Source organism: Globicephala melas, chromosome 8 (assembly GCF_963455315.2).
Source record: "Globicephala melas chromosome 8, mGloMel1.2, whole genome shotgun sequence".
NCBI classification, from domain to species: Eukaryota; Metazoa; Chordata; class Mammalia; order Artiodactyla; family Delphinidae; genus Globicephala; species Globicephala melas.
The window spans coordinates 29,605,053-29,627,210 of record NC_083321.1 but is presented as its reverse complement, the minus strand read 5'-3'; the positions used below and the strand labels follow the sequence as shown (position 1 = coordinate 29,627,210).

General features: G+C 35.1%; 2 protein-coding genes across 7 annotated transcripts in view; one reads left to right on the top strand and one right to left on the bottom strand.

Moving 5' to 3' along the window:
• The window catches only part of KIF18A (kinesin family member 18A), a 79,544-nt gene extending 79,313 nt beyond the window's left edge, over nucleotides 1-231 (bottom strand). The window contains exon 1 of the mRNA XM_030864825.2: nucleotides 159-231. The gene's annotated coding sequence lies outside the window, so the exon portion shown is untranslated. The remainder of the gene's footprint in view (nucleotides 1-158) is intronic.
• An 81-nt stretch (nucleotides 232-312) lies between these two features.
• Nucleotides 313-22,158, top strand: part of METTL15 (methyltransferase 15, mitochondrial 12S rRNA N4-cytidine) — a 380,086-nt gene continuing 358,240 nt past the window's right edge. For 4 of the 6 annotated variants that reach the window (XM_060304424.1, XM_060304425.2, XM_030864830.2 and 1 more), the window contains exons 1-2: nucleotides 313-424; nucleotides 5,521-5,798. In XM_060304424.1, coding sequence (XP_060160407.1) covers nucleotides 5,538-5,798 — 261 coding nt within the window. In that variant the 5' untranslated portion in view covers nucleotides 313-424; nucleotides 5,521-5,537. Of the gene's footprint in view, nucleotides 425-444; nucleotides 511-2,446; nucleotides 2,563-5,520; nucleotides 5,799-22,158 lie in introns of those variants that run through there. The other 2 variants (XM_060304422.1, XM_030864828.2) reach the window with 2 other exon arrangements.

The window sequence follows — 22,158 nt, the reverse complement described above, 5'->3', positions numbered from 1 at the left end:
CCTCACCCCCACCGCCCCACCTAACGCTTCCGTATTTGTCAACAAGCCCACTTGGTCCTCTATCCCTGAGGCGGCGGGACCCCTCCGCTTCCTGCGAGACGGGTCATCCGAAAAAACGTCCCCGAGACGAGAGTTTTCTTCTCTTGCCTTTAACTCACCTCAGACCCAGGAGAGGTTACGGAGACGCTTCACTTCATTGTCCGCCTCTCGGCGATTCAAATTCAGCCACGAGATTCAAACCCAAGCCTGCTTTCTCAGCGCCTCGTTTCATTGGCTGCCGTCTTCGTGACGTCATCACGCCGGACGTGGCCGTGGCGCGCTGCAGTTTGGCGCCCGGCGTCTCAGCGGCCCCTTGCAGTGGAAGCTACCTTGCTCCGTGTCACCGTGGCAACTCGCACGGCAGTTTCCGGAGGCGTTGGCCGAGGTGGGCGGGGCTAGGCCGGAGCTGCCACCTGGGATCTTCAGGCAGCCTTCAGACCGTGGGCGCGGGCTCCGGTCCCAGGGTTCTGGGTGTGAGTGAGACGGGTGCGGGCAGGGGTTGGCGGTGCTCTCTGCTAGGGGGAGAGGCGGAGCCTGTTGGGTGTGGATTAATGGGTTCTGGGTATTTGTTTTCTCCTTTTCTCTATTGAGTAGTGAGGCCTCCAAGACACAGGTCCCATAATCTGGAAGGTATAGGGACATGTTCTCTCCAACCACTTTCAGTTGGACCGAACTGGGGTCAATTCGCCTCAGTTAATTGAAAGTTCAGGACTTTGGTTTGAGGCCCCAGGCTTCATTTCTCAGGAACCCCAGACCTACTCCCTTAGTGCTGACTCTGAAACTATTTGTTGTATGGCTGTTTTTTACATTTCTTTCTAATGATGGCATTATAAAATAAATTCATTTAAATTTATTGGCTTAGTTCATTATTGGATGCAATGGGCTTTTAAGCCTGGGTTGTAGGTAGTATTTTAGAATGTACACTTTAAAAAGAAAAAAATACCTGGAAATAAATGGGAAATGTGTTCGCTAAGAGAATTCATCTTTTATTTATCAGGATATTTTTAATAGTATGATCTGAATTTTATTGTTCTTTATGTTACTATTGTTGTATCCATTCGTTCAGCAGTTATTGATTGTAGATTTTAAGGACATAATAGCACACAATTGAGTCAAAATCCCTGCGCTCTCAGAGCTTATGCTCTAGTGATTCAGCATCACCATATATACAGGATGGCACAACACCAAATGCAGAGTATTATAAGTGAAACAATGTAGGGGAAACGCTCATATTATAGACATTTATTGAAAATCAGAAACACTATGTATTGTATATGATACATATTATAAGATTCTTTCTGAACACTGGATAGAGCATCAATAAAGCTACTAATTGCTGGCTGTATTACATATATCTTAGCTAATGAGACAGTGATTTGTATGGTGCTGGGTTTGGTAATAAAATTGAGAAGCCTTTTAATTTTATTTCAATATGCACTCACTCTATAGTACTTTACCTTTGATGTCCTGGACATTTATTAATTTTATATATGTTATCTGGTCACTTAATTTTCAAAACAGTCCATGAGATGTAGATACTATTCATTTTACCGAAGAGAAAACTGAAGTTTTCAGAAAATCTCTAAAGGAAAATATTTCTGTTGAAGGGTACAACCCAGCGAACTCGGAATGGAGTCATTTGTTTCTGAAGTACTTTCTAGATTAAGTGATATTAAGATGCTATCTTAATGTAGTCTGAAAATAGGCATATATTACCAATTTCTTGTAAATGTGCACTGATCATTGGTGAATAAGTAGAAGTGTTTAAATTTCGTCGTTTTTGATACCCACATTGTATAAGGTGGACTAGTCTCACAGGTGTTTCCACACCTAATCTAAATGCTTATTTTACATTTAACTTTAAATTCTGCCTTACACTTGCCATTTAACAGTGTTCAGATTTTGAAGTCCATATTTTTAAGGAATTGTAGATTTACTATGCCAGCTGGCTTCTCTTTAGTTTGGCAAGACATTAAGGCGTACAACAGAAAGGACAAGAAATTGGCGTATTTTGTAACGAAACGAAGGGAAAAGAACCAAAACTTTCCAAACACGTAGTGCTAAGGAGACAGAAATTCCCACCTTTTGTTAGAAATTACAGTATACTAACTGCCATGTTATTTAAAACATAGAAATTTAACATAGATTCAGAGTAAACTGAAAAGAGTGGAGAGAAAGATAAAATGGAAAGTGAGATTTGAAGTTTCATTAGACATTAAAAAAAAAAAAAGTAAAAGTGAATTTCAACCTGGTAATGCTAGGGACTTAAATCCCGCACCTCCCCCAGGAGCACCATTTGGAACCCCGAGCTCCTGGGGCCCTTTGGCAGCTGGGGCCTGGAAGCAGCGGAACCAAAGGCAGACGGTCCTCTGTTGCTGGGGCGGACGTGGGCCCAATCTGTCCGTTCTCGCAAGTTTCCCCCAGGGCTGGGACTTGTGCGAGAGGCAAATTCAGGTTCTCTGTCACCGTAGTGGTCGTCGCAGGCCCGAATTAGAGGCCAACTGAGAAATCTTCGTGCCTCAGGTGAGGAGAAGGTGGCCGAGTCCCGGGAGCTCTTTTGGAGCCCCCCCCCCACCTTTGGGGGAACTTCTAGGGGTTGCCGGATTCACCCAGCACAGAGGAAACTCGCGCCTCTGCTCTCCCGCTTCCTCTCAACACTCATTCGTCCTGAGTTCAGAAGTTTCTAAACAGTTTCCCTTGTCAGAGTGTGATCCTTACGCAGAAGAATGGATTCTAACTTTTTCTTTAGGACCTCTTTCACTTTCTCTGTGTTCGGGTGCCAGCCTCCAGGTCGAATTTTTGGCCTTAGGAATTAAATTTCCGAAGGGTTTTCTCTGCAGGGGAAGCTGACTGCAATGACGGTAATTGGTAACTCCGTTGAGCAAGTAGTTTTCAAAGGTATCGCTCACCTTTGTGTTCCCACATTTAAAAGAGTAACCTGGCTAATTCCGTGGTCTCAGTTTAAATTGAATTTTGCTGGCAGAGAAAAGTTAAATGGCTTGCCTAGGAAACCACAGAGTTGGCTGTAGAGTTTAGGTTTCCTGATATCCTGCTTCTTTTCTGTGAACAGAGGGAAGTTAAACTATCTTAAATCGTCTAGGGGGGCTAGTTCTTAGTGGACTGTGGAAGTGCTCTGGGTTATCTGGTGGGATATGGGGCTGCAGAAGAGAGGGAAGGAACTCTCTTTAGAATTTGCCCCCTTCCATTTTTAGGGAGGTATTCAAAGACACAACCAAAAAGGAAGATTAATTATTGAGTCCTTTTCTCCGTGTTTACCCACATTAGTAGCCAATTAGTGTATACTAAAATCTAGAGGCTTTGTACCTTGAATATATTTGAGTAAATACAAAGAAATTGAATGCAGAAGAAAATTAAGCGCTGTTGAAAGAAGCATTTTTTTCTACCCTATTTGCTTTTTCCTGTGTGGTTCTGATTCTGATATTGGAGTTGATGGGCTTTTTATTTGTTTGTTTGCTTGTTTTTTTAAAAAAATCAAAATCTGAACATACAGTATAGATTGTTTACATATATTGGATAGGCAAAAGAATCGAATAAGTTATTGGTTGTATTGTTTAAATACTCCATATTCCACTATTTAGGGCTGTACGTCGTTCTTGTGTCCTCTGTTGGGTGCCCCACAGTATACTGTATTTCCAAGTGGAGTAGGACCAAGCAATAACATATTGGCTCCTTAGAAAAAATGAATCTAATTCATGGAATACTACAAATACCTAGTCATAGTGTAATCAAAGTGTACCATTCAATTACATGAGTGTATCAAATAGAGCCAGTGGACTGTGTTTATAGCATATAGGTTAAGAGAAAAAGTTCTGGGGATAGAATGCTGATGTTACAGTTCTAGCTTTATGGCTCTCCAGCTTTGTGACTTTTCAGCAAATTACTTTTCTGTTTTCCTCATCTGCAACATGGAAATAATAATAGTACCTACCTTTAAGAGTTGGGGTAAGGATTGAATGAGTTTTTACATGTAGTGTGCTTAGAATAGTAAGTGGTACTTAGTAAGTGCTCAATAAATGTTAGCTTTTATTTTGAAATATGTTAGAAATGCTAAGTTATTAGAGCATAGTTTGGCTTACTTTTGTAAACTTTCTGGAAAACATAAGGCATAATTCATAATTTGGCTAGTTTGTTACTGCTGAGCATCCAAAATCTTACTTAAAACACTCATTAAAAATTTTTTTTTGCCATATTTTTTCTGTGTCAGATTTACAACATAATTCTGTGAATTACGTCTTTGGTATCCTCAAGGTTACATCTTACTGATATTATATTGATATAATATCAAATATGTATTTTTATTTATTTTCCAGTCATTACATGTGATTGACTTTTCAACATTATTCTTTATTTTCTAATGCAAAAGGAAGGGAAGGCATATTTAATCAAGATTTATGTTTCTTAAATATTTTGAGAATGTGGTTTTTGGTAGGGTCAGTGAGACAAGTAAAATTTTCTAAAGCAAGGTTAATTCTATAGAATCTGGAATTTATCCATCCATTCTTTTATATTTTTATTTTTTCCAGAAAACACGTATTAAGCGCCTAGTGTGCGTCTGATTTCGTGGATATAAAGGTGTGGTTCTTACTTTTAAATAACTCATAATCCATGAGGAAGGAAAAGAGTAGTGTTAAATTGTTATTTACTTTAATAATATCAAAAATGTTGCTTGCATCCAAATGGGTAAAGAACATAATGTTTTCAAAAGGTATTCTGTTAATACATTTCATAAATTACTTTTTTCCTCTCCATTTTAAAGAATTACAGATTACAGAATAGAATGGAGCAAGTAAGAGAAAGCGAAGGAATGTATCAGTTATTTACTTGCTTTTTTGGGGGCATGGGGCAGGGAGCAGATAATTAAAGTGATATGAAGTGCCAAAGTGTGTTCAGTGGAGTGTTTATAAAGTTATAGTTTAAAATGATATGTATTTCACTGATATAAGCCATGGTGAGATGATTTCGTCAGAGCATATCCATGACAAATCTGTAAGATTTTCATAGACTGATAACCTTTTCTTTTTGGTTGTACATGCATAGTCTTTTTTCAGGGACAATTTTTCAAACAAAGTTAAATTGAAAATGAAGATTTAGCATTATGAGAAAAACAATTAGAAGACCTTGAAATAAAAGACCATGTGAACCTAAAATAAAATAATGTTTTTAATCCCTTTCAGAAAAACGATGACTGATTAATCGATATTCACATCTCTGATGGTTAAAACATTAATGGTCTCAGAGCTTATCAGGCCCACATTAAAAATTGTATTTTCAGATAGTTTCTGGGGTTCTCTTGGGTTCCTCGCTTTGCATAAGGAGGGTAGTTACCTTCACTTGTCTGAGATGATGAGTTTTACATATTTTTCCTGTGTTAAATATTTCATACTAATTTGCTTTCCCCCAAGTATTATAACATTCTTTTGAAAAAAGCCAACAATCATGATATTTAAATTTTTTTTCTAGATTTGTTGATCTACAGAATGCTTCAATACCCATATTTTTGTAGAATCTATAAAAAATTTCTTTTTTGCTGGTTGGAATCTGGCATATTTAATTTGGGTGTCTGGCCAAAAAAAATACGTGCTACAGCAGAAAGATATAATGAATATGAAGCCCAGGAGCAAACAGATCAAACTGGAGCTCAGGAGTTACAAGGCAGAGATTCTGAAGTGATGACTAAATTACATATTCCAGTGATGGTGGATGAAGTTGTTCGTTGTTTGGCACCACAGAAAAGGCAGGTAAGTTGGTTAGTTTTATATTTTTAACACTTTTTAACTGAGATATGATTCACTTAATATTCACAATTTTAAGGTGTACAATTCAGTGTTTTTTAGTATATTCACGAGCTTATGCAATTATCACCACTGTCTAATGCAAGAACATTTTTATCATCTCAGTAGGAAACCCCATACCCATTAGCATTCACTCCCCATTGACCCCCTTCTTGCCCCTGACAACCACTAATCTATTTTTTGTCTATATGGATTTGTCTAATCTGGACATTTCATATCAATGAATTCATACAATATGCGGTCTTTTCCACCTGCCTTCTTTTACTTAGCATGTTTTCAGTATTTATCCACATTTTAGCGTTTGTCAGTACTTCATTTCTTTTTATTCCTGAATCATTCCGTTGTATGGATACGACTTTTATTTTTTTAATCATTCATCAATTGATGAGATTTATGTTTCCACATTTGGACTACTCTGAGTAATGCTGCTATGAACATCATGTACAATTTTTTGTGTGGACATGTATTCAGTTCTCTTGGGCATGTATCTAGGAGTGGAATTACTGGGTCATATGGTAACTTTTTGCCTAACTTTTTGAGAATCTGCTAAGCTGTTTTCCAGAGTTGATTAGTTTTGTCAAATAACAGTTTTAAAAGGAAAAGAACATTATTCCAGCTATGTAGTTAGGGTATGAAAACTGAATTCTAGTATAGCTTCTTGAGAATTTTTGTATCTTTTTAGGAATGACTGGAGACAAAGATAAAAATCTGAATTCCTGTCCCCTGTTTTCTTAGGCTTAGTTTTCAGCTACCTTTCTGTCTTACTGAGAGTTCTCCAGAGATATAGGACCAACAGAATATGTGTGTGTGTCTGCATGTGTGTGTGTGGTGGTGGGGTGTATGGTGTATGTGTGTATAAAGAGAGAGAGAAAGAGAGATTGTTTGATTGATTTTAAGGAATTAACTCACATGATTATAGAGGGTTGGTAAATTCAGAATCTGCACAGTAGGCTGGTAGGCCGGAGACCCAGGTAAGATTTCCAGGTTGAGTCCAAAGGCAGTTGGCTGGCAGAATTCCTCCTTGTGCCAGGGAGGTCAGTGTTTGTTCTATTAAGGCTTTCTAGTGATTAGATGAGACCCACCCATTATATGGAGGGTAATCTGCTTTACTCAGTCCAGCAATTTAAATGTTAATTCTTATCTAAAAATACCTTCACAGAAACATCCAGAGTAATGTATGACCAAATATCTGGGCACTATGGCTCAGCCAAGTTGACATATAAAATTATCCATCATACTTGCCTTATTTATAGTGTTGCTAACAGGATTGTATAAGGTCTTAGGTATGAAAATCTTTAAAATCTATAAAAAGTTCACAAAAATGTTAGGTGATACAATATCCAAAAAGAAAAAACTAGTCTTTCTGAAAATTAATCACATTTACCAAAGGAAAAGAAATCTTTATCATTGTAAATTTTCATTAAATGTCTGTTTATAATTTTATGCTGATAGTAATTAGCATACTGACTTCCAAACTATGATCTCTTATTCTAGAAGCTACTATTATTACCTAAATCAGTTCTAGTCATTTTAAAAGCCATTCTTTGTTTCTTTTCCCAACATATAGTGGCTTAGTAGTTAAGAGCAAAAATTCTATAACAAGACTGTGTAGGTTTGAACCCATTGTCTAGTACGCATGTGTGTGTGAACACATACACACAACTCTTAAAAAGCCATCAGTGATAGGACGTAGGTTGCTTTATCATAAAAAATATTCTGTTTACCTTGTCCTCAGGCAGTATATATATAATGAAATAAACCCAGTATTCTTTTTCTTTCTTTTTTTTTTTTTTTTGTGGTACGCGGGCCTCTCACTGTTGTGGCCTCTCCCGTTGCGGAGCACAGGCTCCGGACGCACAGGCTCAGCGGCCATGGCTCATGGGCCTAGCCACTCGGGATCTTCCCAGACCGGGGCACGAACCCGTGTCCCCTGCATCAGCAGGCGGACTCTCAACCACTGCGCCACCAGGGAAGCCCCAAACCCAGTATTCTTAAATGAGATTATGTGTTTAAAGTATCTGGCTAAATGCTGTCACATAGTAGGGACTCCAAAATATACATGAAAATGTAAGTTAAAAAATTAAATTGGATAAAACTTCCTGTTAAGTATGACTTCATCAAAATGAAATTCTCTTCATTCCCTTTAAAGATCCATAAGGCAAGGATAGTTATTAAAACTCATACCAAAATGTGAGTTTTAAAATGTATGTATAAATATATATATTTGAGATATATATGAGAGGGGAGGGGCAGTTAGTAAAAATGTGAAACTGGATTTGATGGCTTGAATTTGATCTCTGGAACCAGAAACCAAATTCATTGTATAAATTTGCTGAACCCTAGTAGCAAAAACCAAATGTTTATTTTGCAATAACCCATGAAGTAGAAAAACAACCAAACAAAAACAAACCTGGCTAAGTCTCCTCCTAATTCAGTACTGGATCTGCCTTTTTTTTAAAAACCAAGTGGGATAAAATTAGGCGATTCTACAACTTGACCTACCCTGCTGTTTCATTCTGTTCAAGTTCGTGACAATTGTCATGTTGGTTTATTTTGACATTTCCATTGTTCTGATTTGAGTTGGGTTTTCTAGTAACTTTTTATAGAAAGTTTAATTTTATGAATGTTATTTATGAGAAATTTAATGTGAGGTACACTTATAGAGACAATGTTATTTCTTACCATTTCTGCTGTCTGGCAGACAGCTTTATTCACTATTCCCTTAATCTTCAAGTAATAAAGAACTACTGACAGTCCTTGGACAGGAAAGGTCTTCATTTCTTCCAGAACCCATTATTTGCTGCTTTTCTTCCTGAGCCTTTTCTCCAAAATCACTTTCCTTTGAACTATGTGTCATACATTCACCTGTATCAATCACCTACTTAATTACTGTTTTTCACATCACCTTCAATGATAAATTTACAAATGAAACTTTGATCATAACAGGAACTTTAAATATAGTTTTGAGTGAGGCCTCGGTCATTTGATAATTATTTCCTTTTCTTTAATATTTAAAAGATGCTTACTTAAAGAAAATAATTGATTGTGGTAATTTCTTCTGCATCATAGCCAATTCACTACACATTAACTTAGTTTTGCAAATACATGCAAAATATTTATGAGTTTGAATTAAAAGAATAAAATTCCTCTTCCTCTTCCTTGGGAGGTACAGAAGGAATTAAATAAATTATAATTCTTCTCCTTGCCCCATTTTCATTATTTCATAGTCTCGGTGAATAATTTTTGTAAGAAAGTATTACTTGTTCTAAAGACATTTTTCTTGCTCCTGAGGATGTTTTAGTGTAGGCTACCTTGGTCAGTTTTTTATTCCTTATTTCTGAAAGCTGGAGAAAATATGCATGATCCTGTCTAGTTGAAAATGATAGCAGTTTGAAGGATATAGGAGTCTTGGTATTCTTGGTATTCTTTGCCCAGTAGTATTGCTAATGTAGCTTGGTGCCTTAGAGTTTCTATAGGAGTGATAAGTTATGAGGGACATGATGGTCATGCAAGGACTAGTACCAGTACCAGTACCAGTACTAGTACCAGTAGATGTGTAATTTCATATAAGTAACTTATCATGCCTCTGCCTCAGATTTCTCATCTGTAAAATGAAGAAATACAACCTATCTCATATGGTCATTGTAAGGGTAAATCGCTTAGAATGATATATTCTGAGTAGTATGAGCTCAATAAACATTATCTGGTACTATTATGGGGATTAGGAAGGTCAGCATTGGTAGCTAGATACAATAAAATTCAGGAGAAAAATGCCAGGAGGCAGCAAAGGTGGAAATAAATGTTCCAGCAAAGGTGGAACCAACATGTTTGGAACTGAAAAAGTACCGTTTCTTTTGCCTGAACCATTCTTCACATCTTGAGTTAAATTTCACTTTCTCAGGGAAGCTTTTCTGGAGCCTACAGAGGAGGGCGGTCTCCTGATTAGTACATTCATGGAGTTATATACTTTTCTTTCATAGCACTTATAATAATTTATAATTATAATTTTTTAATGAGATTATTTATTCAGTGGACATCTCTCCTAGCAGACTGCCCTCCATGAAAGTCATGGACATCTTTATCTTGTCTACCATTGTATCATTATATCTTCAGGGCCTAGCATAAGGACTGTAACATGGTGGCTTTGTAATGATTTTTAAGGGAATGAATAAAAGTCAGAGTAAACTGGAGGACAGATGTGAGGCACAGATAAAAGGAATGTCCCTCGGGTACTATGGTAGCTTCTCAGGCTCAAGACTTATATGATTCCAGCCTCAGTGTGGCAGGCCCAGTCTGATGAAGTAACTGGAGAAATCTGGGGAAGGAACAGATATGAGGACTGAGAAAATGAGTTGGTACCTAACTGATGCAAAATAGATTATGATAAATGTCAGGCTAAGGTTATACGGTTGGGTTTCTAAATATTCAAAATAAGTATTTAATCTATTTTGATAGTCTAACATTTAACATTAATTTCATCATTACTTGATTTACCAAAGCTGTTGTGGTACAAGATATGATAATTTTCTTTCTAAAAAACGCCCTATGCTCTATATAATGGATTTTTCTTAACATCAGTTGCAGTATTTCACTTGTTTTACTTTAAATCCTTTATAATCTTTAAACAGAGAGTGAACATCAAAGAGAAAATCCTGGGACTATAGGTTTACTGTCTTTAAATATTAAAGGCTGATTGATAACAGAAAGGAGGAGTTTATTTTGTTTAACCTCAAATTATTGAAAAAGTTAGGAACTTTTATATGAGACAGGACCTGTACTATATAGCACATGTAGGGAGATGCATTATTTTTCTAAAGAAAGAACTATTAAATTTCAGATAGAATGGACTGTGTCAAGATGCAGTGTCCTCTCCTTTATTTTTTAACATATAACTTTCTTGGAAGCAAATTTTTATTTTACACTTCTTTCTACCATTGTTTATTTGAAAAATGTTTCTGTTTTAAAGCATTGTGTAGCTAGTTAAGTGACCTATGTATCAAAATACCTTCAGGAATGTGATATTTCCAGTGTTGTACTGGTAAATATGTAACACCTGGTGTGTGGATCAGGGTGGGGTACGGATTTAAAAAAAACCAAAAACCTTGATTTATTTTGTTTGCAGATTCCCATTAAATACAAATTCCTACCATGCACATTTCAAGCTACTAATCTGGTGTCACTGAATGTAGCATTAGGAAGAAATATGTACAGTTGGCTCCCTCTAGCTAGTGTGAATAACACTGGATAGGACCCTCATGGTTGTTGCCATTAGATATCTGTAGATTATATAATGGCAAAAATTTTTGCCTGACAATTCTGAAAATTAGTACAGTCTGTAAATTTTCCCCTTAGTTTGACATTCCCTCGTTAAGACTTATATTTTATGTTTCTCCTGGAAGGTACCATGGTGTAGCCATAGAATACTGTTCTCATCTACTTTTTAACAGTGGTATTCTTTTTTTCTCTCTCTAATAAACAATCCATCCCAAATATAAAACAGGTTAAAAATGGTATTGTATAGTATGAATTTGTTTATGTAATTTACTTGTTATCAAGTCCATTATGCATTATGTAACAGTGAGACATTTTGTTGGGTGCAAAAACTTTGAAATCAACATCAGTGTCTTTTTTTTTTTTTGCACAATTTGGATTCACACAGGTAAATAAATAATAAAAATGTAACTGTTTTGTAAACAGTTTTCCTGGAATCTCAGGAAAACTGAGATTAATTAAAATTCTAAGAGAATTTTAATTAAATCAAAAAGGCCATTTTAGTAAAAAAAAATTAATTAAAGGTTCAGTACAGCAATAAGATAAAGCAATTATAAATATTTATGCACCTAATGTCAGACCATCAAAATAAATGAAGCAAAAACTGACAGAATTGAAGGGAGAAAGAGACAGTGCTACAATAATAGTTAGAGACTTCAATGCCCCACTCACAATAGTCTATAGAACAAGCAGACAGAATATAAATAAGGAAATAGAGGACTTAACACAATAAACCAACTAGATCTAACATTTACAGAACACTCTACCCAACATCAACAGCATACACGTCTCAAGTGCACATGGGATATTTTCCAGGATAAACCATATGTAAAGCTATAAATTCAGTCTCATAGATTTTAAAAGACAGATATCATTTAAAGTATCTTCTCCAGTAGCAATGGGATGAAGTTAGAAATCAATAACAGAACAAAATCTGGAAAATTCATGAATTTGTGGAAATTAAACAACCCACTCTTAAACAACCAATGGATCAAAGAAATCACAAGGGAAATTAGAAAATACTTAGAGATGAATGAAAACAAAAACACAATATACCAGAACTGAAGGCACACAGTAAAAGAAGTGCTAAGGGAGAAATTTATAACTATAAATGCTTAGATTAAAAAAAACAAGAAAGTTCTCAAATCAGCAACCTAGCTTTACAACTTAAGCAACTAGGAAAAGAAGAATAATGAAACCCAAAGAAAAACAATGAAGAAAATCAGTGGAACCAAATTGAAGGGACCAACAAAGTTGACAATCTTAGCTGGAAGGTCTAAGAGAAAAAGAGAGAAGACTCAAATTACTAAACTGAAAATGGGGACATAACCACCAGTTCTACAAAAATAGAAAGGATTATATAAGAGTACTATGAACAGTTGTATGCCAACAAATTGGATAACCTAGATTAATTGGATAAATTCCTAGAAACCACAGAAGCTACCAAGACTAAATCATGAAGAAATAGAAAATCTGAATAGACCTATAACTAGTAAGGGGATTGAATCAGTAATCAAAAAATCTCTTGACAAAGGAAAGCCCCAGACCTGATGGCTTCACTGGTGAATTCTACTAAACATTCAAAGAAGAATTAATATTAACCCTTCTCAGACTTTTCTAAAAAACTGAAGAGGAGGAGATACTTTCTAACTCATCCTATGCGGCCAGCATTTTCTTGATACCAAAGCCGGACAAAGACACTACAAGAAAAGAAAACTACAGACCAATATCCCTTATAAACACTGACACAAAAATCCTCAATAAATACTAGCAAACAGAATTCAGCATCACACTGATAGAATTATACAGCATGACCAAGTAGGATTTATTCCTGGAATGCAAGGATGGTTCAACATACAAAAATCGATCGGTGTAATATGCCACATCAACAAAATGAAGGGAAAAAAAATGTAATCATCTTAATCAGTGCAGAAAAAACGTTTTACAAAATTTAACACCTTTTCATGATAAAAACACTCAACAAACTAGAATAGAAGGAAACTACCTCAACCTAATAAAAGCCTTACATGGAAAAACCCACAGTAAATATCATACTCTGTGAAAGACTGAAAGTGTTTTCCCTAAGATCAGGAACAAGGCAGTGATGCCCACTTTCACCAATTCTGTTCAACATACTACTAGAAGTTCTAACTGGAGCAGTTAGTCAAGAAAAAGAAGAAAAAGGCATCCATATTGGAAAGGAAGAAGTAATATTATCTGTGCAGATGATATGATCTTATATGTAGAAAACCCTATAGATCCCATACACAAACCCAAACCAAAACAAAACCTGAAGAACTTATAAATAAATTCAGTAAAGTAGCAGGATACAAAGGCAGCACACAAAAATCACTATACATGAACAATCAACAATCTGAAAAGAAAATTATGATATAGTTCCATTTACAATAGCATTGAAAAGAATAAAATGCTTAGGAATAAACTTAAGCAAGGAGTTGAAAGACTTGTACAATGAAATCCACAAGACATTTCTAAAAGAAATTAAAGAAGACATAAAAAAGATAAACGCATCCTGTGTTCATGGATTTGAGTACTTAATATTGTTAAAAGGTCAATATTACCCAAAGCAGTCTACAGATTCAATGAAATTTGTTCCAAAATCCCAACGATGTTTTTTGTAGAAATAGCAAAATCCATCCTAAGATTCATTTGGAATCTAAAGGGACCCTGAATAGTCAAAACAATCTTGAAAAAGAACAAACCTGGTGGAATCATGCTTCCTAATTTCAAAACTTACTACAGAAGTACAGTAATCAAGAGTGTGGTACTGGCGTAAAATCAGACATACAAACCAATGGAATAGAAAAGAAAACCCAGAAATAAACCCTCACATATATGGTCAAATGATTTTTGACAAGGGTGACAAGATCATTCAACGGGGAAAGGACAGTCTTTTTAACAAATGGTGCTGGGAAAACTGGATATCTACAGAGAGAACAATGAAGTTGGGCTCTTATCTAATACTACATAAAAAATTTACTCTAAATGGATCAAAGACCTAAATACAACACCTAAAACTGTAACACACTTAGAAGAAGACATAGAACAAAAACTTTACAACATTGGATTTAGCAGTGATTTCTTGCATGTAACACCAAAGGACAGATAGCAAAAGACAAAAATAGATAAATTGTACTTCATGAAAATTTTAAAAATTTGTGCATGAAAAGACACTATTCACAGAGTTAAAAAGGTGACTCACAGAATGGGAGAAAATATTTGCAAATCATATATCTGATAAGGATTCAATATCCAGAATATATAGAGAACTTTTAAAACTCAACAACACAAAACAAACCATCTGATTCAAAAATGGGCAAAGAACTTGAACAGACATTTCTCCAAAGAAGATATACAAATGGCCAATAAGCACATGAAATTGATGCTCAAGATCACTAATCATTAGGGAAATACAAATCAAAACTATAATGGGATACCACCCCACACCCATTAGAATGCCTACTGTCAAAAAAATCAGAAAACAAGTGTTGGTGAGGATGTGGAGAAATTGGAACTCTTGTGCACTGCTGGTGGGAATGCAGAATGATACAGATGCTGTGAAAAGCAGTATGGCAGTTCCTCAAAAAATTTAAAATAGAATATTACCATATGATCCAGCAATTCCACTTCGGGGTATATACTCAAAAGAATTGAAAGACAGGTCTTGAAGCAGTATTTGCACACCCATGTTCATAGCAGCATTATTCACAATACCTCGAGCATGGAATTAACCTAAATGTTCATTGATGGGTGAAGAAAGAAGAAAAATGTGGCCTATACATAAAATAGGGTATTATTCAGCCTTAAAAAGGAAGGGAATCCTGCAGTATGCTACAGCATGGATGAACTATGAAGACATTTTGCTAAGTGAATAAGCCAGTCATAAAAAGACACATACTATATGATTCCACTTACATGAGGCATTTAGTGTAGTCAGACTCATAGGCAGAAAGTAGAATGGTGGCTGCCAAGGGCTGTGAGGGAGGGGAATGGGGTGTTACTGTTTAATAGAAAAGATAAAATGAGTTATGTAAATGGATGGTAGGCATGGTTGCACAACATTATGAATGTATTTAATACCTACCACTGAAAAATACACTTAAAAATGCTTAAGATGGTGGGTTTAAGTTATGTGTATTTTAGCATAATAAAAATTTGTTTTAAAAAAGAGCAAGTTACTGTTTTGAGAAAACACTTCTTTTTATATTAAATTATGGCTTCTAGATGATTGTTTTATAATTATATGTCAACATTAAAGTAAAATAAATATTGTTGCTTTTTTATTTTACTGTTGCAGATTCTGTATTTCTTGCAGATTTCTTCTATGTATACTTCTAAAATATGTCTTTAATATATATTTTAAAATCCCATTAGTATTGGATCTCATGATTAGCTTTGTGTTTATTATATGCAATATTTTATTAGTACCATATTTATTTAATATGTTATCTGATATTTCAGCTATTAGTAGCATTTATATGTAGCCTGCACTACCTGGTGATGTGATGAACATTTTACATACTGTTGTTAAGGTATTTAAAATCTTTCAGGGAGTCAACAGTAATAAACACAAAACAATTAGACAATTAAATATTGAATTCTTATATCTGATCATTTAATTATAATTTTTTATCACTCATTTTTTGTTGTAAAAACTACAGTTTATCAGCTCTAATGTGTATTAGTTAAACCCATCTTACTCAAAGTATCAAATATAGAAATTCCTCTTAAAAAAAAAAAAGAAAAGAATTCCTCTTAGAGTTTTAGGGTGGGGCATATGGGAGTATGGATCCCAATGATAAATTTAGCATATTTTCTCTAATGGGAATGTATATATTTAATGCTATTTATAAAATGTTCGTTCATGTTATAAGAAATGTGAAAAATTGATGCAAAAATGAGTTTTTGGGTTAGTTTTTCAAATTTTATTTGGCATATATAAAGAAATAAGGTCTTTAGGTAAATGAGCTACTCAATCATGCCCAAAATGTTAGTTTCTTTAACAGTTCTTTAGAGTTTTAGAAGTATATACATTGTTTATAACTAAAAGGAGAATAACTTGTTCATGCTTATTTTCCCTTAAAGATGTGGTACTATTTAAAATAGTTATTTTACATTTATTTATTTTTATGCACATTTATTTAAATAAATATGTATAATTACATTAGTTTTCATATTGAAATCTTTAATAATTGCAGTGTACTTCTTGAATGTATATCTACACTTTCTAGTAAGTTTAGTATCCATGAGAATATTCTTGCTTTTCTATCAGTGGCTTAATGCATTTTTATCCCTGTATATAATTATCTTCATTAGAATTTAGAAGCAGATTATAAAGGACATTGGATAAATAAGACCAATAACTTAATTGATTCTTTTGCCTATCCAGTGTCTTTAAATTATCTTCTTATAATTTGGTCTTTTTTGTACCCCAGAAGATGAATCTTTCCTATATGTTTGCTATTCAAATATGAGAATTTAAGATTCTTTTTTTCTTTTAAATTTAACTTAAAAGGTAATTAGAAATTACAGTTTTTGGTTCAGCGATAATCCCCAAATATATGTGGTTCCATGGTTACGAAAATGATCTTCCATTTCTAAATGTCAGACATAAGTACTGAACTTTAAAATTTATTTGAGCAGGAAGAAAACAAAGGTCCATTCTGTAAGGGAAGCTCAGAGAAAGAAAAAGGAGAAACAGGTGAGGTTTTTCTGTTCACAAAGCACATTTGCATGAGTCATTCTGAGTACTGGTTACTGTCTATTTAGGTCAGCACTAGTCCCTGATCAATAGTTTAATCATAGTTACTGCAAGAGGCTAGGTCCAGTGGTTTTTTTTCTAGGTCCCATATTATTTTTGTTAAAAGTGGTAGGAAGTGTACCTTGACCTTGTGAGCTCTAAGAACATTTTATGTTACTCTTCTTCCACTACCTTCTCTTCATTTAACAAACTACTTAGCTGTAAGTAGAATACTTAAAATGTTATTTTATAATAAACGAAGTTGCAAAGCTTTATGGTGACTCATCTTGTTGTAATCTGTGAACTCTCTTGCTCTTTCTTTTTTTGTGGGTGCTAGTTTTTGTCTCCTTTGGGTGAAACAAATATTATTTATCAGAAGGTAATGTGCATTTAAAGATTTTATTTACTTTGATGAATGTTGTTTCAGAACGTATTTATATGCATTTTTATGGCTACTTAATTTTTCTTGTTCCCTATAAACTTCTCACTTGGTTTGCTTGAGTCTTTTTTTTTTTTTTGCGGTACGCGGGCCTCTCACTGCTGTGGCTTTTCCCGTTGCGGAGCACAGGCTCCGGACGCGCAGGCTCAGCGGCCATGGCTCACGGACCCAGCCTCTCTGCGGCATGTGGGATCCTCCCGGACCGGGGCACGAACCCGTGTCCCCTGCATCGGCAGGCGGACTCCCAACCACTGCGCCACCCGGGAAGCCCGGTTTGCTTGAGTCTTTAATGTATGAGATGTTATATTGCATTGTGTAATAATTTTAAGGATATATTTTATCCTTGTCATATTCATTTGCTCTGTGTGCTATACAGTATTTTTCTGTATTTATAATTACATTTCCAGAAAAAAGCCAATTCTTTCTTTTGTTGTATATTTTTTTCTTTTCGAAATGCAAAAGAAATTAACTCAAAGAAAGGTATAGCATAAATTGACTAGAGCCATCAAGTGACTGAGGCTTAGAGATGGAGATAGAGGGAAAGGGTGCTGTCAAGGGAAGGAAACTGTAAGAGGATGTTTTCAGGAAACAGTGTTAGTACTAAAAAGGGAGACAAACTTCATGAATTTCTATCTTCTCTATATGTTTTCCCTTCTTTTTCCAGCCTCCACGCTACCTTATGTCTCTTCTCTGTGGTTTTGATTTTACCTTCCTTTATAGCAGAAATCATGAAATAATTAAAGCAAATTCAGTCATTCATCCTTCCTCCCACTTTAGAAATGATCTTCAAAATGGTCTTATGAAGACTAACTTTTCCACTAGTACGGAATATTGTCACCAAGATGATTTCTTCTTTGAGTAATACATGTGAAACCAACATTTTTGAATAGAAAGGCTTGATTTTGCTCTAATTTAAAATGATCAAAGCAGCAAACTACCTTAATGAATGAACACGAAGCCAACTTTTCTTGCAAAGGACTACTTTAGAGCTTAAATACAAAGTGAGATATTTCACATATTTCTAAGCGAGACATAGACAACTATGAGAGAGAAATGTTTTATACTGTTTTCTTGGTTTAATATTTTTGTGACATCTTGTTCATTATAGAAACTGCTGAGATTTTTCTAAAGTTATTGTTTTCCCCTGAAGAGCCATTAGCTTAAATGCATGGTTAATAACATACAAAATAAAATATTTTATTTCAGAATTTATTGAAAGTGTTAGAAATTCTTTGAGAAACTTATATTAGGGATATTGAGTCAGTTCTTCTTAATGTGACTATACCTTCTGAAAGCCCAGGGTGAGAAGTGGTGTTTGTGTCAAATTCTCCATTTCCTGTCAAATCTATTTATGGATTGACATAATTCTGATTCGATTATGCTGAAGGATAGAGGATAAAGGTAAACAAGTATCCAACTACAACTGACATTTTTTGTAATTTTTTTGTTTTCAGTTTGTTCTGGTCTGAATTTTTTTATTACATTCAAGGTAACTGACTTGACAGATTTGGTTTTATAATTACACATGGAAAAAAATTCAAAAAGTAATTGTTTTTTTATAAATGATTAATGAATGAGTTTTATCATTCTGAAGATGTAACCATATAAATCAAAATATTCTTTGTTCATGGCTAACTTAATAAGTATTTACTGACCATCCACTGGGTATGTCTTAGTCCATTTGGGCTGCTATAAGGAAATACCACCAAGTAGGTGGTAGTTTATAAACAACAGAAATTTATTTTTCACAGTCTATAGTTGTAAGTCCAGGATCATTGTGCCAGATGTTCTTGTGAAAGCCCTCTTCCTGTTTCATAGCAAGTGTCTTCTTGCTGTGTCTTCATATGGTGGAGGCTCTTTTATAAGGCACTAATCTCATTCGTGAGGACTCCATCCTCATGATTTAGGTACCTCATAAAGGCCCCCCTTCCTAATACCATCATCTTTGGGGGTTAAGATTTCAGCATATGAACTTTGGGTGGATACGGACATTCAGTCTACCACAGGGTACAAATTTTTCTTTCATTTTTGAAGAAACAAAGAATATGATCTGGCACCCACCAAAAATAGCTTAGAGTTTCCTGAAGGAGGTAAGGGAAAGGCAGCCTGAATGGCAGGATAAGTAACTAAACTATTAATATTGTTAACAGAACTAATAGTAAATGATAGGTCAAAGGTAATCCATTTTATGGATGCTCATTTTGCTGAGAGAGAGCAAACTCTAAGTTTATAATATATAATTATGTCTACAAAGTAGAGAATTTTATGATATAAAAAGGCAGATATTCATTTACATTATGATATGAAAAGCAAGATATTAATTTGCATTTTAAATAAGATTCATTACAGCATTACTCTCTAGCTCATTATGTCAGTTTAGGATGTTAACCACAGTATTGCAGGTCTCTGATACTTTTTACTTCCTGATTATGGGAGACCAAGAATTAACTAGTTAAATGAGAAAACCATTTTTAACACTTATGTTTGATTGTAAATTAGGATGATTGCATATTCCAGTTACTACTTTAAGTTCTATAAATGTTTTTGTTCATTACTTTTGTTTTATATTGGTTTTTGGGTAAAAAGTCTTATAAATCTTTCCAAAGTATAACCTTACTTACCTTAGAGTCTACACATCTAAATTAAACTTTTTAAAATTGACTTAAGGTTGTAATTTTGAATATCCGTTCTTTTCTGTTCTATGTAACAGTGATTTTCTAAGTGCCTTAATTTCTTCCTTCCCTAAATCCCTACATGGCTATATATTTCTGGGTGCATTTTTAATCTTTTCTGCTGGTGCTCATTTCTTAGTATGCTCACTTAGAGCAAGTTCATCACTACTAAATTTTCCAATAGAGCTAATCTAAGCAAACTGGAGTTTCTAGGTGAAAGTAGATAGCACATCTGTTAAGTCAGAAAACCTGGAATAGTCATCCCTCAGATATCCACATGACTGGCTCCCTCACTTCTGGTCTTCATTCAAATGACACCTTTTTAGAGATATCATCCCTGGCCACCCTATTTAAAATTTCAACTACCATCCCACAATGTTTGGTATCCCCTTTCCTTGCTTTTTTTCTTTATCCCTAATACTTATCAGTAACATGCTATATTTTTTCATTTTCATCTTGCTTCTTTTTTTTTTTTGCCGTACGTGGGCCTCTCACTGTTGTGGCCTCTCCCGTTGCAGAGCACAGGCTCCGGACACGCAGGCTCAGTGGCCGTGGCTCACGGTCCCAGCCGCTCCACAGCATGTGGGATCTTCCCGAACCGGGGCACGAACCCGTGTCCCCTGTATCGGCAGGCGGACTCTCAACGACTGCGCCACCAGGGAAGCCCCATCTTGCTTTTTAATTGTTGCCCCTCCCTCACACCCTCCCTCCATGGCATCCTGGAATTTAAGTTCCACAAAGCTTGGGTTTTTTTCTGTTTCTTTACAACTGTATCCTCAATGCTGAAGACAGTGACTGGCATCCAGAAAGTACCCTATAAATATTTGTTGAAATAATTATCAAAAGCAAGAATGAAAAGAAAGGTACTGGTAAGAGAAACATTAAGAAGGTAGATATGGCAAGTGATAGGGTGAAGTGAAGAAAGCCTTGGGAAATTGACATAAAAGACAATGAGCTGTTAGGTCTAAGTTTCTGTGCGAAAATGAGACCATTTCCTCATTTTTTCAATAAATATTTATTGAGCTTCTGTGTAACAGGTGCAGTGCTCTTGATGTTGGGGATACAATGTGGAGCAAAACTGGACATGATCTTAGCCTCTAAGGAGCTTATAATTTAGTGGAGGAGGCAGGCATTTATCAAATAATTATCAAGGTGAATATGAAATTTCCACAGCTGTGAAGGAGAATACAGTCAGCCCTCCATATCTGTAGTTACACATCCATAGATTCAACTAACTGCAGATGGAAATATTCAGGAAAAAAGTTCCAGCAAGTTCCAAAATCAAAACTTGAATTTGTAGCTCACAGGCAACTATTTACAAAACATCTACATTGTGTTTACACCTATTTACATAGTATGTACATTGTATTAGGTATTCTAAGTAATCAAGGGATGATTTAAAGTATATGAGAGCATGGCTTAGGTTATATGAAAATACTACACTATTTTTTTCCCTTCAAGTTTTATTGAGATATAATTGACATACAGCACTATAAATTTAAGGTGTGTACTGTAATGATTTGATTTACCTACATCATGGAATGGTTACCACAGTAAGTTTAGTGACTATCCATCATCTCATATAGATACAAAATTGAAGAAATAGAAAAAAAATTTTTTTCCTTGAGATGAGAGCTCTTAGGATTTACTCTCTTAACAGCATTTATGTATAACATTCAGCAGTGTTAATTATATTTATCATGCTGTACATTACATCCCTAGTACTTATTTATCTTATAACTGGAAGTTTGTACCTTTTGATTGCCTTCTTCCAGTTCCCCCTCCCCTACCCCACCTCTGGTGACCACAAGTCCGATCTCTTTTTCTATAAGTTTGTTTGTTTGCTTGTTTTTGAAGTATAATTGACCTTCAACACTATGTTAGTTCCTGTTATACAACATAGTGATTCCATATTTCTATACATTTCAAAATATCACCACAATAAATCTAGTTACTATCTCTCACCATACGAAGATATTACATTATTATTGACTATATTCCTATGCTGTACATTTCATCCCCATGACTCATTTATTTTGCAACTGGAAGTTTGTACCTCTTAATCTCCCTCATCTATTTCTCTCCTCCCTTGAGCCCCTTCCTCTCTGGCAACCACCTGTTTGTTCTCTGTATCTATGAGTCTGTTTTGATTATGTTTATTCA